At 34.8% G+C, this 27,167-nt stretch overlaps 1 protein-coding gene across 2 annotated transcripts; it reads left to right on the top strand.

Moving 5' to 3' along the window:
- The first annotated feature begins 2,531 nt into the window (after positions 1–2,531).
- Positions 2,532–25,929, top strand: LOC110102511 (probable methyltransferase TARBP1). 2 transcript variants are annotated; one of them, XM_028697431.1, is made up of 13 exons: positions 2,532–2,588; positions 2,668–2,775; positions 11,686–11,760; positions 18,870–18,920; positions 18,988–19,134; positions 19,235–19,365; positions 23,202–23,289; positions 23,415–23,474; positions 23,536–23,779; positions 24,287–24,438; positions 24,687–24,757; positions 25,286–25,442; positions 25,518–25,929. In XM_028697431.1, the coding sequence occupies exons 1-13, from the start codon at positions 2,547–2,549 to the stop codon at positions 25,686–25,688; spliced, it is 1,497 nt and encodes a 498-aa protein (XP_028553264.1). In that variant the 5' UTR covers positions 2,532–2,546; the 3' UTR covers positions 25,689–25,929. The 2 variants fall into 2 exon arrangements, with proteins under 2 accessions (XP_028553264.1, XP_020686524.2); XM_020830865.2 differs by lacking the exons at positions 18,870–18,920; positions 18,988–19,134; positions 19,235–19,365 and adding exons at positions 21,206–21,256; positions 21,324–21,470; positions 21,571–21,701 and having other exon boundaries at positions 25,518–25,924.
- The last annotated feature ends 1,238 nt before the right edge of the window (positions 25,930–27,167 follow it).

Below are 27,167 nucleotides of genomic sequence, written 5' to 3'. Positions count from 1 at the left end.
GCCACTGGAGCTACTACAACCTTTTCATGTATATGCTCGTTTCATATCATATCTCTAAGAGTAAAGCCACACATCCACCCGAGCATCCTCATTTCTGCAACACTTAACTTAATATTATGCTTCTCTTTTAATAGCCAACATTCTGCGACAACATTGAAAAGGTTAGAGTATAAAAAATATAGGTTGAATCATATCTTTCCTTCGCCTAAAAGTTGTAGTAATCTTCCATCACCTTAGCTCCAAAGCTTTTGGTCTTCCTTCATCTTCATTTGCTTGATCCCCAATCAAATAAATGATTCCCTAGCTTTAGGCCTCTATGCCTCAGCTCTTCTTATTGGTCCCAAATCAAATAGGAGTCTCTCTTTCTTTTGGCCTCAAAGAAAAAAGCCTATTTGCTTGGCCCAATCAAGTAGATGATCTCTCCGCCTAGACCCAAAAAATAATTGATATTCCCCTTTCATGATATTTAAAACACAAACTTCTAGATGTCCTTAGGAGTCTATTCCTCCTGAAATTCATCTTTTCCAATTATATAAATTTCATTAATTCCTAATATTTTACGCTCTATGTTTCTTTGATTGATTTTTATATGGATGTGATTGATTGTTTATCTCATGTGCACTCTAGAAATATCTTCTTCTTTTTTCTTAGATTCCTTCACTTGTTTTGTGTGGGAGTGATCTAGACATGTTTTCTGTAGTAGGCTCTTAGGAAAAAGATAAAATTTTCCACCAATTAAATTAAAACAACAACAACAACAATATCAAGCTTTTATCTCACTCTGTGGGGTCGGTTATATGAATCTTTTTTCTCCATTGTGTCATATTAATGATCAAATTCTCATTTAAATCTAATAAAGAAAGATCATTTCTAATATTTTCTAAACAAGTATTTTTTAGGTCTATCTCTACCTTTCTTAACCTAAGTCAAATCTAATACATCTACTCTCCTAATGGGATCATTTGAAGGCCTCCATTTTATATGAACAAATCATCTAAGGCGACTTTCTCTAATCTTATCTTTCATTGGAGCGACTCCAACATTTTCACATCTATTCTCATTTTGCATCCTATCTCTAAGAGTAAAGCCAATCATCCATCTGAGAATCCTCATATCTATAACACTTGACTTAATATTATGCTTCTCTTTTAATGACCAACATTCTGCATCATAAAGCATTGCAGGTCTCACCACCATCTTATAGAATTTATCCTTAAGTTTGAAGGAGTCTTTTCTATCACATGACAAGCCCGATGCATTCCTCCACTTTAACCATCCAATTTGAATTCTACTAATAATATCATCATCATTGTGAATAATAGACCCAAGATATCTAAAACATGTATTCTTATTAATGACTTGATCATCCAAAGTCACAATTCCCCACTATATGTATTACTACTAAAATCTCAGTGTTGTAAAGTCTAAATTCTCACTGAAACACTAATGCTTCTATTTTGGATTTCGTTGATATATTGATTTTTTACTTGAATGATGACATACTTGATTTCATTTTCTCTAAAGAAGCAAATATTTGGGTGATGCCTGTTTCACTTATCCTATTTAATCCTGTTTTCAAAAAAGTTGGCAAGGCTGGATGAGGAAGCGCAAGGTAATTTAATTTGAATTGATTATAGCCAAACTTTTTAATTTTCTTAATTTAACAAAACTTTTGTTGATGTTTATTTTTATATAATAAAAAACAATGTTTTAAAAATCGGACTGGACCGACCGGTTCGACCGGTTCAACCATGAACCGGTCACAATATTGGTCCGATTCAGTCTTAAAACCGCCTCTACATTGAACCGGGCTGAACCGGTCAAAATCGCCGGTGAACTGGCCCTGGTTACTTTGTACTTGCCAGTTCAAATTCTACAATTTTAAAATATTTTTTAAATAAATTAATTAACATATATTTAAAACATTAAATAATTATAATACATCTTTTATTATTAACATTTGCCCCCAAACCATCATGAAGCATTTCACATTGCCCCACCACTCCATATGAGCTCTTAACATAAGGAAACTCAAAATGCTATATAAACAATAGCAAGAAAGTCTTTCCAAGTGATGTGGGACTATTCTTTTATGTGAGATTTTAAAATAATTATTTTACTTAATTATGTAAATTTTATGTTTCATAGTTTTTTTTTTAGTTTAATTTTTGTCTCAAATTTTGAATGATAACATTATTATTATGTTAATTTTATTAAATTTTAATTATATTTACTATTTATTACATCATCCGGTTCGACCCCGGTTAGACCGGTTGAGCCGTGAACCTCTCCTTCTTCCGGTTCATTGTCCGGTCCGGTTTTCACAACCTTGCTAAAAAATACTATAAATCCTAAGAAAGTGCATTTGGTGTACGAGAAATTAAACTTTATAGATATGTTTATACTACTGTAGAGATCTATTTTCACTAGAGCTGTGATTACCAGTGTCAATAGGGGATGTATTTTGTGACATGTTAAATCATTCCTTCTTTATCATATACTTCTGCCATCTAACCTACACGTTCTTTTGATGTTTATGTAGGTAAATGATAGTGATCTATCAAAAGAATTGTACAAGAAGTTTAGCGGTGTGAGTTTTAAGATTTTTATATTACTTATTTCAGATTTCTTAAATATATTTATGCTCACTTCATTGGATTGTTTTAGGTTCATAGGAGAAAAGTTCGTGCCTGGCAGATGATTTGCATTTTATCTCAATTTGTTGAGGAGGACATTGTTGGCAAAGTTACATCTAATTTGCATATATGCCTTTATGTAAGTGAGCATTGTTAGTTATTCTCTGTTATCTCTAATATAGAGTATTAAATTGTAAATCCGTACTTTTATATCTTATAAATTTTATCTAGCTGATCCTAATGTTACATTTTAACTGTTTATTCTATCAAATTAATTTCATCCTTTGATATTTTGTAGGCGTAACAGACGTGGTTACAAATAAGTTTACTGAATCTATCATCAATACTCAATTTTGGAACTATACTCACATAGACAAAGCGAATGATAAAACCATAAACATAAGCAACGCAGATAGATCATACTACATGATTTCTATCTCATACAAATCTACTAATTAACACAAATTATTGTACGGAAGTATTTTAGAAATTTTTTTCCCATTTATTTAACTGCATAACTTATAATAAACAACAATTTCATTTATATGTTATTAAATCTTCATCATATACGTACCTTAAAGCGCCTTCACCAAAATTACACATCAAAATATAGAAAAGTTTCTTTAAAAATCAATCCTCACTTAAGATCAACTATGTTTTTACCTCTACCCTAAGTAACAGTCAAAGTAATATTTAGTGAGCTTAGAAGCTCAGCAAAATAAACAATTATTAAACAAAATTTAAATATTCATAGAACTGCACAAATATGGCACTCTAATCACGAAGTGGACATAAGAATTAAAGTAAAACTTAAGCTAGTCTAGTGCATTACATGTAGTCATAATAAAGTGTCCTACCTTTGTCACCCTACCTGTACCAGGTCGAGGACGCTTCTACCTCATATGAGCTCATGTTGTCCACCATACCTGTACAAATATTATAAACATATCAACTTGATCCTCTTTACCCCCATATGGTTTCACCTTTGTCGTGATACATGTACAAGTATCATAAACATATAATTTGCCAACCTATCCACATACATAACATTTCTTAATCTTATTTCCTTTTCTTTGTTGAACATTTGAATACGTATATCATTTATTTTTCACAAGCAACTCAATTATGTGCTTCAATCTGTAACTTAAAAATATAATTTTGCCCTACTTCGAAAATACATTTTTATAAAATGCTAACATAATTCTAATGCTTTCAACTTATGCTTTTTATGCTTTAAAAATAGTGCATAATAATTTTATCCATAACCTTAACATTGCAATGTGAGCATTTATATTATCTTTCTAACTTGTACATTTAAATACATATAAATTTCAATGGATAGGATTAAGCAAAATTTACTTCATAAATTAGAACTTGAGTATCTCACACGATTGATGAATTACCAAATGACTATTTCCTTCGTTTACTCAATTGAGAATATATTTGACTTTAGTGACTTTGAGATCAAGTTGAGTAAACGAAGGAAAGGGATTCATGTTGCCTTGATCTCAAAGTCACTTTTACCATACCTGCACAAACCCAAAGTTCCATTCGGGTTCCGCCATGCATTATTGCAGGGAGTTGATGGAGCATCCGAGAGAAGAGGGGAGGTGGAAGGGCTAGCCGTGAGCTATGGGGAAGGAGGTGGTCACGGGTTGGGGAGGAGATAAGGGTGGGGGGGGTGGAGCTATGGGGAGAGAAACAAATCTGAATTTTATTTCATATTCTAAATATGAGCTGCTATTTTAATTTCAATTTCAGTTTTGAAATTTGAAATTAGAGAAAGAGAGGGAGGGGAATTAAAGAGGCATTTAAGTAGTGATTAAGAGGGGATTGGAGAGAGAGAGGAGCCCAATGAGGGGGCCGGCCATGTAGGAGGTGAGGTGGCGTTGAGGTTTTAAGTAGGTGGGGACCACTAGTCTTAATTTCAGGATTTTAATAAAATCTGAAATTAAAACTTCAGTTTTTATTTGTGAAGAGATTCCTAAATTAAAGACATTCAATTAGATTGATTTCGAATTTCAAATTCGAAATTTAAAATCCAATTAAATTGAGGGCATGATTTAGGGAATTTCACTTTTGTCGTGATACATGTACAAGTATCATAAACATATAATTTTCCAACCTATCCACATACATAACATTTCTTAATCTTATTTCCTTTTCTTTGTTGAACATTTGAATACGCATATCATTTATTTTTCACAAGCAACTCAATTATGTGCTTCAATCTGTAACTTAAAAAGATAATTTTGCCCTACTTCGAAAATACATTTTAATAAAATGCTAACATAATTCTAATGCTTTCAACTTATGCTTTTTATGCTTTAAAAATAGTGCATAATAATTTTATCAATAACCTTAACATTGCAATGTGAGCATTTATATTATCTTTCTAGCTTGTACATTTAAATACATATAAATTTCAATGCATAGGATTAAGCAAAATTTACTTCATAAATTAGAACTTGAGTATATCACACGATTGATGAATTACCAAATGACTATTTCCTTCGTTTACTCAACTGAGAATACGTTTGACTTTAGTGACTTTATCACCCTAATTGAAAATAGAGATTTTTGTTTATGGTCGTATTATTAAAACCGAAGTTAGAGTGACTTTAAAGAAAATGAAGTGTGGAAAAGCTGTTGGACCTGATGATATTCCAATAGAGGTGTGAAAATGTTTAGGAGATAAAATAATTTTGTAGCTTACGAAACTTTTTAATATCATTTTTAAGACTAAGATGTCAAATGAGTGGAGAAAGAGTATGTTGATTTTAATTTTTAAGAAAAAATGTGATGCACGAGAGTGTGTGAATTATAGAGGAATTAAATTAATGTGTAATGCTTTAAAACTATGGGAGAGTGTTATTGAGCTTATGTTACGACTTGATACTAATGTTTTTCAAAATCAATTTGGATTCATGCTGGGTAAATCTACTATGGATGTTATATATTTATTGAAAAGCTCGATGGAGAAGTATAGACAGAATAAGGAGGATCTTCATATGATTTATTGATTTAGAGCATATGATAAAATTCCAAGAGAAGTGCTCCAAAATATTCTAGAAAAGAAATGATTTAATGATGCTTATATTCAAGTCATTAAGGATATGTATGCAGGTGTTGTCACTTATGTTCAAACAGAAGGTGATTTGACCAAGTATTTTCCCATTTTAGTTGGATTAAATCAAGGATCAACTTTAATCCCATATCTTTTTACTTTAGTCACGGTTATTCTTATTAGACATTTGCATGAGGATGTACCTTGGTGTATGCTTTTTTGCTGATGATATTTTTGTTGTTGATAAAATTAGAGAGAGAGAGAGTTGAAGAAAAATTTGAATTCTAGAGGCCAACGTTATAGTCTAAAGGTTTTCTTCTTAGTAGATCTAAAACTAAATACATTGAGTGTATTTTTAGCATTAATAGATCTAATGGGGGGTTGTGATGTTAGGAGTACAAGTCAATAAAAAGAGTACACGCTTTAGATATCTCGCATCTATTGTTCAAAGTGATGGTGAAATAAATGGGGATATTAATAGTGGAATTCAAGCTAAATGGTTGAAGTGGCAGAATGCGTCGGGCCTGTTGTGTGATAGAAAATCACCCGTCAAACTTAAGGGAAAATTATGTAAGATGGTGGTGAGACTTGCAATGCTTTATGACATATAATATTGGTCATTAAAAAAGAAGCATAAAATTAAGTATTGCAAAGATGAGGATGCTCAGATGAATGAGTGGATTTACTCTTAGAGAGAGAATTCAAAACGAGTATATATGTGATAAGGTTGGAGTGGCTCTAGTGGCTGATAAAATTAGACAGATGCGCCTTAGATGGTTTGATCTCATGAAACGTTAGCCTTTCGATGAACTATTTAGGAGAGTAGATGTATTAGATTTGACTTATGTTAAGAGAGGTAGATGTAGACTTAAAAATACTTGGTTATAATATATTATAAATGACCTTTATTTATTAAATTTTTTTTGAGAATTTGACCCCTAACAGGACACAATGGTGAAAAGGGAATCATGTTGCCAACTCCACGTTGTGGGATAAAGGTTTGTTCTTGTTATTGTTGTTGTACAATCATTTGTGACAGCTGTGTGAGGGCAACTCTCCCTGATCTCTCACGCCTCTTCTCCGACTCCTTCGTTGACGTTCGGCTTCGCTCCTCCGACGACTTTCCCTTCCACTCGGATTGGAACTTCCGGCATTTTGATTGCAAGCAACAAGGGAAGCTCGTTGTGATTGCAGCTTTCTCCGTTTCCCATGCCTCTTCAGCCAAATCCCATAAACCGAGAGAGAGAGAGAGAGATGGAACACTCCTCCTACCTCGACGAACTCCCCTTCAGGCCAAGATCTCCTCTCCATGCCAAACACCAAGCTTGCCCGATACTCCTACCTCTATCCGACCCCTTTAGTTATTAGGTATATCGTAATATTATTTTTATTTTATTATTATTTGGTTATTGTTATAAGAATAATTATTAGTATTGTTAAAAATCATGTATATTTTATGTTTGTGTGAGGGAAACAAAAAGAAAAAAGAAAAAAAGAAAGAGACAAAAAATGACTGTCTCGATTTTCGTGCCCTCACCACCTCGCCGGTCGCCAAGGTATAACATAGTAAACTTGAGAAAATCCATCTCAACGCTTGCAATGCGGCGAACAACAATCCATGCGCGCTTTTCTTAGCATGGTGGGAGGAAATTCGTTGCGGTGCTTGTAGCGAGGCGGGTAATACCCTCCAAAAGTCCTATTTTCGACGTTTGCAGTGCGTTGAGGGACCCCCTGTGCACGCCTATGGCAAGGCGGGCAATCCCTGTGCACGCTTTTCTTAGCACTGCGGGGCAATAAAGAACTACTTTTAAAAAAAAAATTGTTTTTAAAGACCCATGCACGCCTTTCTTGGCGTGGTGGATGACAAAAAAAAACTACGACCGCGGTGTCTCACAACTCCAACTATGCACGTCTTTCTTGACGTGGCGGGTTGGCTGCCTCTCGCTGTTTTTCCCTAAATGAGAGAGACGTCGGGAGGCTGTCGAAATCCGGATTGAAGACACAGTGGACTTGAGCAAAATTTGGACTGACATGTTGACAAAATTTGGACAAACTATGGACCTGATTGGGACAATGAATTAAACATAAAATTGAGCCTAAATCAAACATAAATGAATTTAAATGAATTGAATCGAAAACTTGAACTTGTGCACTTGAAATTTGAACTTGAACTGTACGACATCGAGTGAAACTGGAACTTAGATGTGAAATAGTGCATACACACTGGACTTGCAAGTGAACTTGCATATTAAACTCAAGCTGGATTCAAACTTCACATGAACAATAAAGAACCTTAACTTTCAAGAACAACAGAGGACTCGTGGCGAACAAGATCCCGATGCATACAAGCAATGAACAATAATAGTCAATTCACAGTATCTGAACAATCACAAGCAAACCTCAATTATCAAAACCTATGAACGCATGAGACAAAATACATAATGGATAATACCGATGAATGCAATCGACTCTTACAACAGTCCCTACAAACTCTATGCACTGTACTTATAAGAAACAACAGACAATTGCAAAGTGCATGAGTACTACCCACATGCAGCTATCAAAGATCCACCTGAGATTGGTGAAAGGTGGATATGATGTAGGCAACAATGGTTCTTCTACGAACACTTTCAGGAGATCGTAGTGAATGTAACGGGTCTCCGTAAATAAACCCGAGCCACTTGTGGATAACAACAGTGGGTACATCGTAAATGCAACGAACCCCTATGGACACAAGTACAAACAACACCTACAGCAACGGTGATTGAGATGCTGCTAGTACGTCGGGTATGAAGACAACTCGATATACGGAGAAGGCATTTCCTGGCATAATGGGAGAGATGTTTGAACAAATTAAAACTAAACTTCCTAGTGTTCCAAAGTTTCTTCTTGGTCCTATCCTTAGGAAGAAAACAGCTCTGGTATCCACAAACACCAGAAATAACAAGTTTACTACACTGAAGATCCTAAAAAGAGTTCTTTTCAAGGCAGCAGTCACAAATTTCAAGAAAGACCTCTCGGTGAATGAGAAAAGGGGAGTTTACATTAGAACAATGAAATATCTCTTTGCAATCAGGTGACAACGCTACGATTCACCTGTATTCAAAAGCAGGAGATTTGTTAGAGCACTATAATCCACCTACAGAAAACAACAAGTAGTGCACGACAATCTACCTGTACAAAGCAACAAACAATTCAGTCCAGAAGCTGCTACATCACGCCACCGGATCCGCAATATCCATGCAAGCAAATAGAAGGCATTTACAAATGTTTCAAAGTGCCCCCGTACATGCACCGTAGTTTGTATACACATAGGTACACTAAAGGGGTAAATACAATCACGACCTGCATGGGCCCCGACGGCCATGTTATTGGTACATACGTGACGACGTCTAGGGATGCTGCGCGGGTCAATAAGTGAATTCAAGTTCGAACCCGATTCTTCTATGCAGATCAATAGGAGTCGATAGGGTTTGAACCTTCAAAAAAATACACGGTTGTGGCGACAAGTGTATTTGTTTTAATGCATTCATATTAGGCCTGCAAGGCCCATAATCAAGAGAATTCACTAATAAAGGCATAAAGCCTACGAAACCCGATTCTCCTGAGTAGTTAAATAAGAGTAGACAGGGTTTGAACTATCGGATAAATATGTGGTCATGAAGTCGACCGTAATATTTATTTTATACATTCATATTAGGCCTTCAAAGCCTTTAACAAAGAAAAATCATAAACAAAGGCATGAAGCCCGAGAAATCTGATCCTCTATTGACAGCTCAACAGAGTTGACAAGGTTCATTTACAAAATGGAAATATTTTCAAATGAAAATGACTTTAAAGTCACCCCGATGTGGCCGTATTGAAAGTTTATCTCAACTGGAGGGATTCACTAATATTTTTTTTAAATGCCACCCAAATGCTCATGAAAACTCCAAAATTAAATAAAGATTTCTAAAATTCCAGAAATTCCAAAACCCAGAATATTTAAAATTGAAATTAATCATCATTTAACACTTAAAGCAAAATCCTTCCACCCTCCGCAACAGTTTGTCGGGGTGGACAAATTAAAATAACCTCGGCTCATAAAGAACTAATGCATAGTCGAAAATATCACTATGATTCATTCTCAAACAATCTCATGCTAATAAGGACATGGTACATGTCCTCTGACCGGCGATTCTGTCGCCAAATGGCACCGCAGGATAAACGGTTATGACCCGGGGCCCTCTGAACCGAGTGGCTTTGCCACCAAATAGCACCACGAAATACCGATTATGGCCAAAGCCAATACGTTCCTTAATGACATTAAATCCTTGAGATATGAATCAATGGGATATGATCGATAGGGCACAAAGCCCTCTGTTAACTAAGGTGGATTCCAATTTGTCCCTTTAGACAAACATTCAACGCAGGTCTACTAGGTACCCTTTGATGAAGCAACCCATGGCTGCCGACAATGATCCTTATATCAGGTTGGGTCGACTACCTCCTCTAACTAAGTAGACCAGGGACCACGATGGCCCGGGACGACGGAACCATGGGGATCTTGATCGGGTCCATCATCCATTCCCCCACCATCCGGTTTAAGTGCAAAATGGTGCAATTTTAAATATCAATCATTCAAATTCCCAAATCCAAATATATGTTGCTACTATATGCCAGATAACACGTATATTCTACGTATCTGATTGACGACTAGCCTTAATCGAAAGTTCTCTCTCATGATTGGGAGGTTTATTAAAAAAAATAAATTCTCAGGTCGGAAACACAAATATCTCAAGCAACCTTCCTCGGTGATGGTTTTGTTGACCACAAGTGTCAATCATTGGGGAGTATGTCTTCAAAATGTTTTCTAATTATAAAAATAAACGTCAGATGAAATTTTGACATATTAAGCTAAAGGGCAAATACTTATCCCTCCATCGCACAAGCTTGTCGAGTGTGACAAAATTAAGGTACCTAAGCAGGAGTTAATGGCATATCAAACGTATATTTTACTAGGTGGTTTGCAGTATAATGACACCACCAAATTACCATAACAAACAATGCCTTTTGATCGGGTGGTTTTTTGCAAAATGACACCATTAAATTATAGTTATGGCCAATGCCTGAAAGTTCTTCAATGACTCATCTGCTAAGATGATGGCCAGCAGCTTGCCTGAGAGCTACAAGCCTGCCAAACTTTGTTGTTTGCCTCAGCCATGTACTTCTCCTCTAATCCTATTGCAAATACCTAGCCAAATACTCCCTGCTATCTTTCTATTCTAGCCATTGAAAGCTTCCAACCACTTCATTCAGCCTCTGGTTCTTCAAAATCCTTCAAGGGAGGATGAACACAACAAGGACCAAAAGAAGTGGCTATTCACCTTCAATTTCTGAAATTGTCATTGGTTTCTTTTTATTCCCAGCCCCTTTAATGGCCGGACTTAGCAAAAACCTTAAGAAAAGAACTGTTAGACACCTGCTGCCATGGAAGATTGTTGTGGGCCCCTTGGACAGCCGCTCAAAAGGCTTCCCTAGCTTAGGTTCTGCCACCGGAACCTTCTTAGTTGCAGGTAATTTTTGCTACCAACCTTGGACAGCCGCATAGGGAAATCCTTACGGAAAATCAGGATAACTTGAAATAACTCTACCAAAAGCTGAGAGAACATCAAGTGGGATTGATCTTAAAGAGTCCAAGGCCCCCTTGTAACCACAATTGTTAATATCACAAAAATATCCTAATTAAAGAAAATACAAAAACATAATCCCTTAAAAAATTAAGAAAAGGCACAATAACTTTATAAACTATGTTTACATATTAAGCTGGCACAAATCGAGTCTTGTGACTTTCAGAAGTCTTTTAGTTACCTGTAGAAGTCTTTTTAGCAAGACAGAGTATTTGCTTTTGCATGCTTTCCACATCAATGAAGATAGTAGCTACGTTTTCAATCAAACATCTGTGATTCGGTACTCAAATTAATGCTTGCTTTTAACTTGTAGAGGAACAATTTACCAGTTGTACGACAGTACTTGGAGACTTTTGCAATTCAGATCTACTTGAAGTTTCCAATATTGGTAAAGTTTTATTTACCTCTTTGTATTCCACAATTTTACCAGTTTTAATAATTATGCATGCTTAGCGATTTCTTAATTCTATTTTGATAAGATCTTTTTAGAAACCTAGCTGATCATGTTTCTTCCATTAAGTTTTTCATTTTTGTTGTGAATTTTCAAAACAAATGCTTGTGCCGTTTGCTTTTTTTGCTTCTCTGCTCATTCATGCGAGCTTTACTGAAAATTGCTGTAGAGTAAAAACATTTTTGTTGATTTGCCACGGATTCTGTTACAGAAAGAAATTTTCTTCTTATATACATGATATTTCTTATGGGAAATTCTCTTACTTTAAACGTGAATGATGACTTGGTTAAACTTTCCATAAGCCATCAATATTGATCCAAGTAGGGATTTGTACTTATAGTGATATGAGGGCGGGGAACACAGGGAACAAAACCGAATCCTACATTGATTTATATAATTTAGATGCAGATAAAGGTTAAGAATAAGAATGACGCCTTGAAGATTTCATTTAGATTATTCTTGCGTGAAATGAGATGAAAGAGAAAGAAGGGAGCCAAGGGTGATCCAGTAGGCTCTCAAAAATGTTTTTAAGATTAATCTTTGAATGATAAATTTGTAAATAAAAATTGATTGGATTTTTTATTGCAAAATTATAGTTTTAAATTGTGTGTGTGGAGGGTTGAGAGGAAGGATAGGGAAGAGATTTAGGTGTAAATATTGAAGAAAATTATTAAATATTCTCTCCACCTATTTCTCCCTATTTTTAAAGGGTGGTCCTTCTTAAGGAGAGAATTTAGGAGTTCTCTATTTTAAGAAATTGTTACTATCACCTGTTTTCATTTGAATTAGAGTTTTTTTCATCTCTATTATTAAAGATCAAGTTTGTAAATTGAAATCAAATTTTTGAGAGAATGAAAACCGACCTTTGGTCCTTAAAACTTCCTATCCTCCAGAACCCACTGCCCCTCTCTTTCTCCATTTATGCTTTGATTCTACAATATAGAATTTTTTATTATCCCTCTCCTCTCTTTGCTAATAGTAGTTGGCATTCCTCTTGCACTCCGTTTTAGTGGTTTGACCCTTATTGAAATAAATTATTCATTATTTCCACAAAATATGGCAAAGCCCATTATCAAATAATGCATTCCATAAAAAATCTAATTTCCTTGTCCCAAATATTTCCCACTAGTTTCATGAGCCTTGCACCTTTCTTATGGATTATTCTTGGTATCATAGTCGTTCCAACCCATTTAAAAAAAATAAATGGTTAAATTTAGAATTTGGAAGAATATTCTTAGTGATTCTATGTATCCTGAAATCTATAACTATGATGAGATATTATAGACAATTAAAAATCTTTTTAGTGTGAAAGAATAGCTGGCCAAGCGTATGACTAATTAGATGGCCACAATGAAGTAATATATGACCACTTAGTTTTTTTTTTATATATATATGACCACGTAGATGGCTCAGCTGATGGCCAAAAAAATGATTAATTAAATGGCCACAATATTGGGAAAGTCTAGCAGTTTTGTTTCTTCCTTTCTTCCTCTCTCTAAAAAGAGAAAAAATAAAATAGATTGCAAACTCACTCTTATAAGTTCATCGCGTCACCTGTCCAGCATTGCCTCACACGCAAATATAAAATGTTTAACACTTAAACCCCTCGAATTCCATATTACAACGCGACAAGTGGAACATGTGTATTTTTCTTTGCATGACGAGGAAATTTAAATTTAAGTATTAATGCGTGTTTCTCCAATGTGACGGGGAAATACTTCGAATTCGAAACAGGTACACGAATTTCTTTGAACATTTTTCTAAGCATGGTTGGATAATAGACACTGGCCACAACATCTCATGGCACGAACCATACATGTTTTGAGCATGGTGGGAAAGTCTAGCAATTTTGAAAACGATGCCTACATAGGAGTATAATGAACTTTTTATACTTAATACTTCGACTAAAAATGTACATACAATTTTAAATTTATAAAAATGAGATATTAAGCATCTAGAATGATATGTCATGTTAAATGAGTTACAAGGACCAAAACTAAACACAAAATTGAACATATAATTGAACTTATAAGGGACTTGTGATACAAGCTCACTTGCGAGCACCCGACCCCACTCCCTCGCTTCTATTAAGAACTCTCCTAAATGCTCAAAAACTTCAAAACACACTCACTAAATTGAACTTGAATTAAAATTGAACCAAAGATAGCCCCTATATATAGATTGAAGAGCGAGTCCTTGTGGTGCTCACCTATAAAAAAATAGTCTCATATATGCAAAAGATTCTAGCTTATGATATTTACATCCGAATCCGCAACATATATATGAATGGAAAGAGGGCGAGCAATAATAAATCCATAATAGAAAGTCATGCTTGTTTCAAGTAGAACACATTCACTTGAACAGCTACTACATCAGACCCTTATGCATATGAAATACTCATGTTCACGTGAATGGCTTTCAAACGAAATCGTTTAGTCAAACTTGTTGTATATCATGGGTTGCACAAGTATCCTAAGTGATGCACATTTTAAGGAACATGTGCACGCCCGTGAACGAACAATGTCTTGTGAACGAAAATTTTTCAAGTAATATAAAGTGGTGCTCTGTTGTATGTCACGGGTTACACAGCCATATCAACATAATGTATATGACACGTCAAATCTATGAAAGCAATTATGTGACCATGTTCTCTAAATGTTGATATAAATGAACTGAAGATGTGCAGATGCACACTATAAATGCATGGAAAGACTTGCAGATGCACTATGTAAACACACAAAAAGATGTGGAAATCTATTGATGAGTGTGCTAACACACAATATAAGTACGCTGAAGATCATGCAAGTATACGGGCACATTGTGTAAGTGTACAGGAAAAATAAAAGTGTATTGTTCAGGTGTTCCATTAAATGTGCAAGTATACTGTGCAAACTGACTGTAAAATGTATAAATACACATTGCAAATGCATTCAAGAGTGTTTGTGAGATATCAAAGCACATAAATAACTACCCCAGCATGTGCTCTAATAAATACGCTAGCGTTCAAATTTACAAATTACAATGCTGCCCAGACCAAAAATAAAAGTGAAGCTAAACTCCTCTCGGCCTGAATGACATGGCTACATAATTAACTTACCATCATTTTTTTAATGTTTAATTACTTCAAATCAATTTTATCTGCATATGCGCCAACAAATGTATTAAACATTTGAATTTAGCATCCAAAAATGTTACATGAACTAATACAAATTTGCAACCTTGAGAAGCATGCAAGCTCCTTGAAAAGTGTGCAACCACTTTAAAATTTAAAATTTCACTAGCTCATTTTAAAGTTATATTGATGAGGACATCAGATTTCGACACGTATCATCGACGGAGACGCAGATCGACGGCTACGTTCCAGAGCATTTATTTCTGATTTATTTGTATTTTATTTATTCTCATATCTTTATTTTCCTTGTTTACCCCTGTGGGTATTGAGTCGCTTTTGTAGCCCCGAGGGCATCTATGTCTTTTTAGTTGTTATTTCATTTTGGCCTATTTATAGGAGGTCTCATGCATTGTACAAGAATGAATTGTTAATGAAAATTTTTATTCTACTTGTCTGATCTCTTAGCGAGTTCATGAGAGGAGAAACCTGAGGAGGGTGATCGCAATACCCGTCAACCTTTGGTGGATTCCAAGGTTCGCGGTTCTTCCAATTTTTTTTTATCTTCGTTTTCTTGTGCGAATTATAGAGGTATTAAGTTAATATGTCATACTTTAAAACTATGGGAGGGAGTTATGGAGCATAGGTTGAGGCGTGATACTAATGTTTCTCAAAATCAATTTGGATTCATGCCGGGTAGGTCGACTATGGAAGCCATACATTTATTAAGAGGTTTGATGGAGAAATATAGAGAAAATAAGGAGGATCTACATATGATATTTATTTATTTAGAAAAAGCATATGATAAAGTTCCAAGAGAAGTGCTATGGAGAGTTTTTGAAAAGAAAGGAGTTAATAATGCTTATATTCAAATCATTAAAGATATGTATGCAGGAGCTATTACTTGTGTTCAAACGCAAGGTGAATTGACCAAGTATTTCCCTATTTCGGTTGGGTTACATCAAGGATCAGCCTTAAGCCCATATCTTTTTGCTTTAATCATGGATGTTCTCACTAGACATTTACAAGAGAATGTACCTTGGTGTATGCTTTTTGCTGATGATATTCTTGATAAGACTAGAGAGGGAGTTGAAGGTAAACTTGAATTATGGAGGTCAACCTTAGAGTCTAAAGGTTTTCGCTTGAGTAGATCTAAAATGGAATATATGGAGTGTAATTTTAGTAGTAATAGACCTAGTGAGGGGATTGTGACTTTGGGCAATCAAGTCATTATTAAGAGTACACGTTTTAGATATCTTGGATCTATTCTTCAGAGTGATGGTGAAATAGATGGGGATATTCTCAGCAGAATTCAAGTTGGATGGTTAAAGTGGAGGATTGCATCGGGCTTGTTATGTGATAGAAATGTACCCCTCAAACTTAAGAGAAAATTCTATAAGATGGTAGTGAGGCCTGCAATGCTTTATGGTGTCGAATGTTGTCCATTAAAAGAGAAGCATAATACTAAGTTAAGTGTGGCAGAGATGAGGATGCTCAGGTGGATGAGTGGCTTTACCCTTAGAGATAGGATACGAAATGAGCATATACGTGAAAAGGTTGGAGTAGCTCTAGTGGAAGATAAGATTAGAGAGAGTCGCTTTAGATGGTTTGGTCACATAAAACGGCGGCCTTCCGATGACCCGGTTGGGAGAGTAAAGGTATTAGATTTGACTTATGTTAAGAAAGGTAGGGGTAGACCTAAAAAGACTTGGTTAGAAAATATTAGGAATGACCTTTCTTTATTAGATTTAAACGAGAATTTGACTTTTAATAGGACACAATGGAGAAAAAGGATTCATGTAGCCGACCCCATATAGTGGGATAAAGGCTTGATGTTGTTGTTGTTTGTTTTCTTGCATCAAATTCCCCCCTCTCCTCACCTCTCACCCGCCGGCCTCACTCCTCTTCAAAACCCTTCTCTTTTCCCTAACCCAGCCCTCCCTTTGCCGCCGGCCTCCATGGGTTGTCCAAGCCGCCGACTTCCTGCAATCCACCCGCCAGCCAACCACCTGGCCGCCAGCCTCCAGCCAGCCACCCTTCCGTCCACCATCTCCCCTTTGCTCAACCCCCCGGCCCTCCTTCACCCAACCCACATGTTTGAAATTCAAATTTCATAGAGGCATTAATTGCTTTCCTAAAATAAGGCGAAGTAATTAAGAGAGCTATTTAATTGAATTTCAAATTCAAATTTGAAATTCAAAAGCTTTTCAAATACTAGCACTTAAATTAGGAAACCCCTCTTCTAAATTAAATTTGAAATTTAATTCAGATTTTCTTTAAACCTTTGATTAGTGTGTTGGCCCCACTTAATTAGCCATAATTCCCCTCTCCCCTCTCTCTATGGTCGGCCCCTCTCCACGTTCCTTTTCTCTCTCCAATTTCATTAATAGCCTCTCATTAAGCCTCCCTAATTACCTCCCACAATTCCCTTTCATCCAATTTAATTCTTCCCATTAAAATTTAAATTTAAATTCAAATTTATCACGCAAAATCCACTTAATCTGAAAATTAATTTCAGATTTCTATTCTCCCTCCCTAATGCCCACCTGCCCCTTCTCCCCTTCCTCTCACCCGAGCCCCCTCTCCTCCCTCTCTCTTGGTCGGATTCCTCCCAAGTGACGGCTCCCCTCCTCAACGTTTCTACGCACAAGGAGCACCCATGGTCATGCATGGTCGATCCGGAGCGTGACCATGGATTCGTGTTTGACTATCAAGGAGATATCGACGTCATACGATCGTCGTTCTTCAATGTGGGATTCGGATTCAACCACACCGTCGAAGATTACTTAAACCTTATTCTTCCCACCCTCGTGGACGTCATCGACGAGCAACTACCGATAGACGATTGGACAATCACCGGGCACCCAACCGCTTCCCCAACTCCGGTTTCTTTCCCAACGACTAGCCCCCTCGGCATCACTTGTTTATTAGTGGCATCCTTAAGTTTGTGCGCGATCCTCTTCCACTAAGTTGAGCGACATCAAGAGTGCATGTGAGGGACTCCAAGGTGAACGATCTAGATTAAACCATGGATTTTTGTTAAGAGCCATTTGCTTTATTACTTATTTGTTGGATTAATTTTGTTAGTTTCATGTTGCTTCTAAATGTAATCGATTGATGTTGCTTAGTTCTTCCGTGGAAATTTTCTTACGATCTATCTTGGAACGCATTTGTTTTAAATTAGCTACGCAAGTTCACAAGTTATTAATTTCCAACAAGCAATTCTTGCATCGTATCACATCATAAATTCACCAATTGATAATCATGTTTTCAAGCAGACTGCTTTGCCTATAGGGCGAGTTATGATCCTTATATTTTAAATATAATTTTTAAATCTAATCCTTGCAAAGACTAAAGTGGAAGAAACTTGAATTTCATGAAAGATGGCCAAACAATGGATTTTAAATGGTTCACCATAATTCTTACTATCCTAAAAGAACATATGATTGTAAAATCTGCAAAGATATTTGATTTTATATTCACATTAAGCCTCCAATGCTTCTTAAAAAGAAAATTTATTGCAAATATGCAAATTCTCTACTTTCCGCTTAAATGGCAAGTCCCAAAGTTAATATTTAAATTCAATCTTCTGCTAGCTAGTAGAAAATACTAAAAAGTTTCAAATAACAAAATTAAATCATTCAAATATCTGATGAGTGGCAAATATCAACAAAGGGTACTGTATATTTCTAAGTGCCTACAAGTCCCATAGCAAATTAGTAACTGCTATTCGTAAATGTCAGTACTTTAATTCTAATTTTATGTTCCTTTGTTCATTCACTGTTTGGATATTCATTAATTCGAGCCTGTTTCTTAACATCCTGAAGTATAACTGATAAGGTTATTAATCTCTCAGGATATTAATGAATTAGCTGCATGTTACCTTTTTTTATTGTAAAATGTACTTGAAACATAATCCCATCAGCAATTTTTACAGGCTGAAGAGCAGCTGATTCCCATATTCTATGATCATAAAATGCGGCCACAGGTACTAATTTCATTTTGCATTGTTTACAGATTTACTTCCCGGATAATGTGTGTGCACATTTTTTCAGGCTTTGTCTTCATATGTTTTTATAGCAGCCAATGTTATCCTCCATTCTAGGGAATTGCCAGTTCAGATGAAACATTTAGATAATCTATTGCCCCCTGTGATTCCATTTTTAACTTCCCATCATCATAGTTTGCGATGCTTCACTCAGGTAAAGCAGTTCAGTTCTGCAGGTCTGTTTTTTTCCGATTTTGGATTTTGTGATAAAGCTAGTAACTAATAACTGCACTATTGATCCTTTACTGTTGCAGTTGCTTGTTTATCATGTACTGTGCAAATTATGGCCTGCTTTTAGATCTTGTAAATCAGGTGTCAAGCCATTGGAAGAGAGATGTTTTGAGGACTTGAAGTTGTATTTGGCAGGAAATGTAGACTGTATGAGGTATATAATAATTTCTTTAATTAACTTAATATCTCTACGTAAAGGTCACATGAACCTTGTTTGAGTATGGGTGTTCCTAAAGACATGTTAACTTGAACTTTCGGACCATTCAATTTGCTTGCTTGATTATTAGGCCCTTCTCCTAAATAGGCACACCCAACAGTGCTAACAGAAATGTTGATAAAGCAGTTGCATCATACAAACCAAGGTGTTCATTATACTCTTTTTAATGCCTCAATCTCCTATTTTGAGGAGATGTTATTATGTGTGGTGTCCGATAATTTTCCTATTTTGAGACACTTGTTGCATAAGCATTGCAAAGAAGAAGGATTATTTATTCGCATTACCGCCAAAAACTTGCTAATATTGCCTATCAAGAACCCAAAAATAGTTTTTTTTTTTTACCAACAACAGTTTCTGATAAACAGTCAACTGATGGGCTAAGAAATGGTTATAGTGATAAATTAATGATTAATACTAAGGTTTCGTTTGGGATGACTTTCTTATTGTTTTTTAAAACAGCTTTCTAATATAAAAATTTAAATTTTTATACTATAAAGCAGCTTTAAGAAGCAGTAAGAAAGCTATCCCAAACGAATCCTAAGAATGAATCAAAAGAGAAGATTATACAAAAACGCTTGCAAAAAGAATAAAAACAAGAACTCGTAATTACACCCTTTAAGAACAGCGAAGAATTGATTCCCTCGGAGTTTAGAGAGCCTGCAATCCATTGCCAGCTGCCAAAAAACCATGTTGCTGCTGGCCTTTCCTGTCAAGATGCCTAAGATTGGCCTGAGTTCTGGCCAGTAGATTGTGGCGGAGCCCAAGACTACACTAGGACCTGCTTGCATTTCCATCTCTCCATGAACCAAGGAATCCTCTGTCCAAAATCTGAAATTTGAAATCCTATTCAACAATGAATCAATCTACAAGGATGGGGTGGTAATATACGAAAGGAAGGGATTTAATATAACAGAAGTGCTTGGTTTTGTGGATTTTTATTTTATTTTTTTAGTTTTTTTTGTGGTGGTTTCCTAAGATTATTGGGGTTAAATTTGATTAATATACCAAGTGATGGATGCCAATTATGGTGCCATGTCAGAATATGTCTTATAGGTATGTGTGTGTGCTCACACATGCAAACTATACAAAAGATAATTTTTTTTAAAGTTAATGAGATAATGGAATGAGCATGAGGTTTTAAAGATGTAAAAATGACTCAAATATCTAAGACAATAAATTTAAATTTTTGCTCACATCACATAGGCCATGGCGTATGTAATTGTGATGCCCAAACAATGGATTTTAAATGGTTCACCATAATTCTTACTATCCTAAAAGAACATATAATTGTAAAATCTGCAAAGATATTTGATTTTATATTCACATTAAGCCTCCAATGCTTTTTAAAAAGAAAATTTATTACAAATATGCAAATTCTCTACTTGCCGCTTAAATGGCAAGTCCCAAAGTTAATACTTAAATTCGATCTTCTGCTAGCTAGTAGAAAATACTAAAAAGTTTCAAATAACAAAATAAAATCATCAAATATCTGATGAGTGGCAAATATCAACAAAGGGTACTGTATATTTCTAAGTGCCTACAAGTCCCATAGCAAATTAGTAACTGCTATTCGTCAATGTCAGTACTTTAATTCTAATTTTATGTTCCTTTGTTCATTCACTGTTTGGATATTCATTAATTCGTGCCTGTTTCTTAACATCCTGAAGTATAACTGATAAGGTTATTAATCTCTCAGGATATTAATGAATTACCTGCATGTTACCTTTTTTTATTGTAAAATGTAGTTGAAACATAATCCCATCAGCAATTTTTACAGGCTGAAGAGCAGCTGGTTCCCATATTCTATGATCATAAAATGCGGCCACAGGTACTAATTTCATTTTGCATTGTTTACAGATTTACTTCCCGGATAATGTGTGTGCACATTTTTTCAGGCTTTGTCTTCATATGTTTTTATAGCAGCCAATGTTATCCTCCATTCTAGGGAATTGCCAGTTCAGATGAAACATTTAGATAATCTATTGCCCCCTGTGATTCCATTTTTAACTTCCCATCATCATAGTTTGCGTTGCTTCACTCAGGTAAAGCAGTTCAATTCTGCAGGTCTGTTTTTTCCCGATTTTGGATTTTGTGATAAAGTTAGTAACTAATAACTGCACTATTGATCCTTTACTGTTGCAGTTGCTTGTTTATCACGTACTGTGCAAATTATGGCATGCTTTTAGAGCTTGTAAATCAGGTGTCAAGCCATTGGAAGAGAGATGTTTTGAGGACTTGAAGTTGTATTTGGCAGGAAATGTAGACTGTATGAGGTATATAATCATTTCTTTAATTAACTTAATATCTCTACGTAAAGGTCACATGAACCTTGTTTTAGTATGGGTGTTCCTAAAGACATGTTAACTTGAACTCGGACCATTCAATTTGCTTGCTTGATTTTTAGGCCCTTCTCCTAAATAGGCACACCCAACAGTGCTAACAGAAATGTTGATAAAGCAGTTGCATCATACATACCAAGGTGTTCATTATACTCTTTTTAATGCCTCAATCTCCTATTTTGAGGAGAGATTTGGTGTCCGATAATTTTCCTATTTTGAGACACTTGTTGCATAAGCATTGCAAAGAAGAAGGATTATTTATTCGCATTACCGCCAAAAACGTGCTATATTGCCTATCAAGAACCCAAAAATAGTTTCTTTTTTTTTAACCAGCAACAGTTTCTGATATACAGTCAACCGCTGGGCTAAGAAATGGTTATAGTGATAAATTAATGATTAATACTAAGGCTTCGTTTGGAACGGCTTTCTTATTGTTTCTTAAAGCAGCTTTAATATAAAATTTTAAATTTTTATACTAGAAAGCTGCTTTAAGAAGAAGCAGTAAGAAAGCCATCCCAAACAAAACCTAAGAGTGAATCAAAAGAGAAGATTATACAAAAACGCTTGCAAAAAGAATAAAAACAAGAACTCGTAATTACACCCTTTAAGAACAGCGAAGAATTGATTCCCTTGGAGTTTAGAGAGCCTGCGGTCCATTGCCAGCTGCCAAAAAACCATGTTGCTGCTGGCCTTTCCTGTCAAGATGCCTAAGATTGGCCTGAGTTCTGGCCAGTAGATTGTGGCGGAGCCCAAGACTACACTAGGACCTGCTTGCATTGCCATCTCTCCTTGAACCAAGGAATCCTCTGTCCAAAATCTGAAATTTGAAATCCTATTCAACAATGAATCAATCTACAAGAGGATGGGGTGGTAATATACGAGAGGAAGGGACTTTAATATAACAGAAGTGCTTGGTTTTGTGGATTTTTTATTTTATTTTTTTAGTTTTTTTTGTTGTGTTTTCCTAAGATTATTGGGGTTAAATTTGATTAATATACCAAGTGATGGATGCCAATTATGGTGCCATGTCAGAATATGTCTTATAGGTATGTGTGTGTGCTCACACATGCAAACTATACAAAAGATAATTTTTTTTAAAGTTAATGAGATAATGGAATGAGCATGAGGTTTTAAAGATGTAAAAATGACTCAAATATCTAAGACAATAAATTTAAATTTTTGCTCACATCACATAGGCCATGGCGTATGTAATTGTAACTTATATCCGTTGTTCACTGTTCTTTACCACTAGTTTCAAAGGAATTATACCTGAAACTTGCCATTTGTATTTATAGTTAGTTTCTTTTCATTTTGTAGAAATATAGAAAAAGTTTCCGTTCAATATAGATCTGGGGTGAAGCTTGTTAATCTAAATATCTCCCTTCATGTTGTTGGGAAATTTAAGGCTTTTTGGTTTTCTTGTATGTGTTTCAGGCTAAGGGCTTCGATGGAAGGTTTTCTTGAAAACTTTGATCCCGTTGCTTCTGCAACTCCTGCAGGAGTATTTAATTTCCGGAATGAGGTCAAATATATTATATGCTTCTTTGATCCTTACTTTTTCTATCACAAAACATCTTTGATTTTGCTGATTTATATCTGTAGTTTTTGGCAACCTCCAATGTGTACCAATTAGTTTTCCTGATGTAGGGATCTGAGTTTGAATGTGTCGCCGTTTCTTTGATGGACTTAGTGATGGCCTTTTTAAATGTAAGCTCAAACATGGTATATTTTTCACCAACAGAGTTCGTACTTAGTTTAGTGGTTGCAGGATGTGCGGGATGAGCTTAGATATTCCTTTGCTGAGGATGAGAGGACAATCACGAACGAGAGCCTAACAGCAAATGGCACTTCTGATGGAATATTCAGTTTGAATGAGGCATCACATAAGCAAACCCTCGATGACTCTAATTTGGACTTTCAAAAGAAAATTACTCTTCATGGACATGAGAAACTGGCACCATATGATGATCATCGCTTTCTTGCAAGTTCCAGCATGTCCACAATACTTTCAGGTAATGCATTACCAGTTAACGTAGTTATTATGAGAAAATGATCCATCAACTCTTTCTGAAGGATCAAAATAGTACCCAACTCTTTTGAGAGACTAATTTGATCCCTCAACTCTTTAAAATATGTAAAATATGACATTTTTTGTCCTAAATCCGATGTTGGAGTTAATGGTGTTAAATGTAAGAGTATTTTAGTCATGTTTTAATTAAATATTTATTCAATATAATTTTCAAGTAATTATAATTTTTCTAAAAAAATATTAAACATTTCTTTCAAGTAAATGTATATTTAGCTATTTTATCTTTGATCATTCTCGATCCAATCTTTCCTTTAAAATAATCATGATTTAATTTATCATCCCTAGTTTTGATGCACTTTCGTTTTAGCGTTTCATTTTTGCTACACAACTTCGATTACAACGAATTTACTTAGACCCAACATTCAAATCCATACATAATAGCCCTAACTGCAATTTTATAAAACTTTCTTTATTTTAATGTTTACATCAGAATTAGAAATGGAAGATCAGCTTGTGAGCTCAGCGATTCATGCAAGAAAAGAAGTCATGGAAAAGGTTAGAGAAAGGCAACAACAAATAATTCTCGTTGCATCATTGCTTGATCGAATTCCCAATCTTGCTGGGTTAGCAAGGACTTGTGAGGTACCCAAAATAAATAAATAAAATCAATGAGTGGCTGTGTGTCTTTCATTTAGGTTTCGTTTGAGACGGCTTTCTTACTTCTTCTTAAAGCAACTTTCTAATACAAAATTAAAAAAAAATTGTACTAAAAAGCTGCAACTTTCAAATACAAAATTAAAAAATTTTGTATTAAAAAACTGCTTTAAGAAGTAGAAAGAAAACCGTCCAAGCCTTAATCTTTAATCATCGTTGTTTGTTGTTGCATGCAGGTGTTTAGGGCAGCGTGTCTTGCTGTTGCTGATACAAGTATTATGCAGGACAAGCAGTTCCAACTTATAAGGTCAGCCATCTTTTACTCCTTTTTTGTTGAAGTGGATTCTTGTTTCTTTTATATTAGATTCCTCTTAATCAAATCGAGCTTGGAATGCTTTTGTGGATGGGAGCTAATCTGTTTAATTGCTAACGTATAATTTTTACGAGTCTTTTTAGTATGTGAAAGCTATTATTTTGGACATTTTTGGAACTTCTTTCATCAGCAAATCCTTTTGCTACAAATGCAGCACTATTTAAAAACTTGCTAATCTGTAAAACTTGTCCTTTATCTGAAGAAATTACTATGTGAAAGCAGTAATGCATATAAGAGAACTCAATGCTCCATTTACGCTTCGTTTGGGACAACTTTCTTTCTGCTTCTTAACTTTCTAGTATAAAAATTTTAATTTTTATACTAGAAAGCTGCTTTAAGAAGCAGAAAAAAAGCTGTCCCAAAGGAGCCTTAATCTACAGCAGTTGAATACAACATTTCTATCCAAATCCATGCTTGCTAGTTTTTAGTACTTTTTCTGTGTAATCCATGGGGTCACTACAGTGTCACAGCTGAGAAGTGGATACCAATCATAGAGGTTCCAGTTTGTAGCATTAAAGTTTTTCTAGAGAAGAAAAGGAGAGAAGGATTCTCCATTCTGGGCTTGGAGCAAACTGCAAATAGCACAGCGCTGGACCAGTTTGCCTTCCCAAACAAAACGGTGATCCCTTTTCTAGAACGACATGAATAGCTCAGAAGTTTAATTAGTGGTGTAATGATCCCCAACGCTTTGCAGGTTTTAGTGCTGGGACGAGAAAAGGAGGGGATTCCTGTAGATATTATTCATGTTTTAGATGCTTGTGTTGAGATTCCTCAGCTGGGTGTAATCAGATCACTCAATGTTCATGTAAGTGGTGCCATTGCTCTATGGGAATACACTCGCCAGCAAAGGAGTAGGAACCAGTGATCTGTTACTGGATTCTGTTTGCGACGGCGTTCTTATTTTAAAGTAACTTTTTAATATAAAAATTTTAATTTTTGTACTAGAAAATTGTTTTAAGAAGCTGTAAAAAAACCGTTCCAAACGAAGCTTAAGTCAGTATTGATGATGTTTGGACATGCTTTTTCATCTTTTTTTTTCAACAGAAGCTTGATTTTGAAAATTGTTTAGAGGAAATGATGTATTTGTATTTTATTGAATTTCTTTTGCAAACCTTTGGTATTATTTGGGATCACTTATATAAAATTATTTAATATCTTTAAATAATTGTTAAATATGAATGTGTTATTGTTGTGCCAATTGTTCCTGTGTTTATTTTAATTATTTTTTTATTATTGATAAACAAGATAAATGTGTGTTATGTTTAATTATAAATGGTTTTTTTTTTAAGTAATTTATTTATTTATTTTTTCTGATGTTATTTAATTATTTTCATTTCATAGGAATGTCATATGTTAGGGAAAGTAAGTGATTTTATTTGGGTAATTTTGTTTTATTTATAAGTTTAAAATTATTTTTAAATTATTATTTCTTATTCATTTTAATGTCATACGGTATCATACTTTTTTCCTTTAAATTAAATGCAATAGTCTATTCACACACTAAGGGTTAATTATTCTGTGCGAATGGCGAACGTTATTCGAAATCAAATTAGAATGTGTCATGTCTTTCCTTCGCACGGTATTGTGGCTTAGTTTTGCTTGGTATTGTGGCTCGATATCATTGATGTGGTGCATACTTGTTAATATCTGGATGACATTTTGTGTCTGGCATATAAAACACCCAATCAAACTCTTTTTTTTTTTTAATTTTATGATTTAAAAATTGGATAATAGTAATTAGAGAATTATAGCCGAGTGACAATGATTGAAAGATCATAATCGGATGATAGTGATCGGATAAATGTAGTCGAGTGATAGTGATTGGAGGATTGTATTCGAGTGATTGTGGAGAGAGAAAACAAAATAAGTTAAATCTAACTTGGAATGTTTTCATCTATGCAGAGATATTCATGTAGTTGTATTTTTATAGCTTATCAAAATTTATTTTGAAAAATTAATATTTAGAATGTAAAATATTAAATTAAAATTTATCAAGGTAAATCTAATAATTTTGAGTCTCGTATAAATTATCAGATTTTTATAACCCAATTTTTTTTTTCAATTTTCTCTCGTTTAAAATATTTAAGTCGAGCAAGATGATCAAGTAAAGTATCCACGTCAGTTGTACGCAGACAATTATAATTAATCTATTATTCTGGAATATTCTCGAAGGTCAAAATCTAACTTGGAATGTTTTCTTCTATGCTGAGACATTCATGTAGTTGTATTTTTATAGCTTATCAAAATTTATTTTGAAAAATAAATAATTATAATATAAAATATTAAATTAAAATTTATCAAGGTAAATCTAATAATTTTGAGTCTCGTATAAACTATCAGATTT

The sequence above is a fragment of the Dendrobium catenatum genome, unplaced genomic scaffold (assembly GCF_001605985.2).
Source record: "Dendrobium catenatum unplaced genomic scaffold, ASM160598v2 fragScaff_scaffold_932, whole genome shotgun sequence".
Lineage (NCBI taxonomy): Eukaryota > Viridiplantae > Streptophyta > Magnoliopsida > Asparagales > Orchidaceae > Dendrobium > Dendrobium catenatum.
The sequence above is the reverse complement of the archived record's forward strand: the minus strand, read 5'-3'. Positions and strand labels throughout refer to the sequence as shown.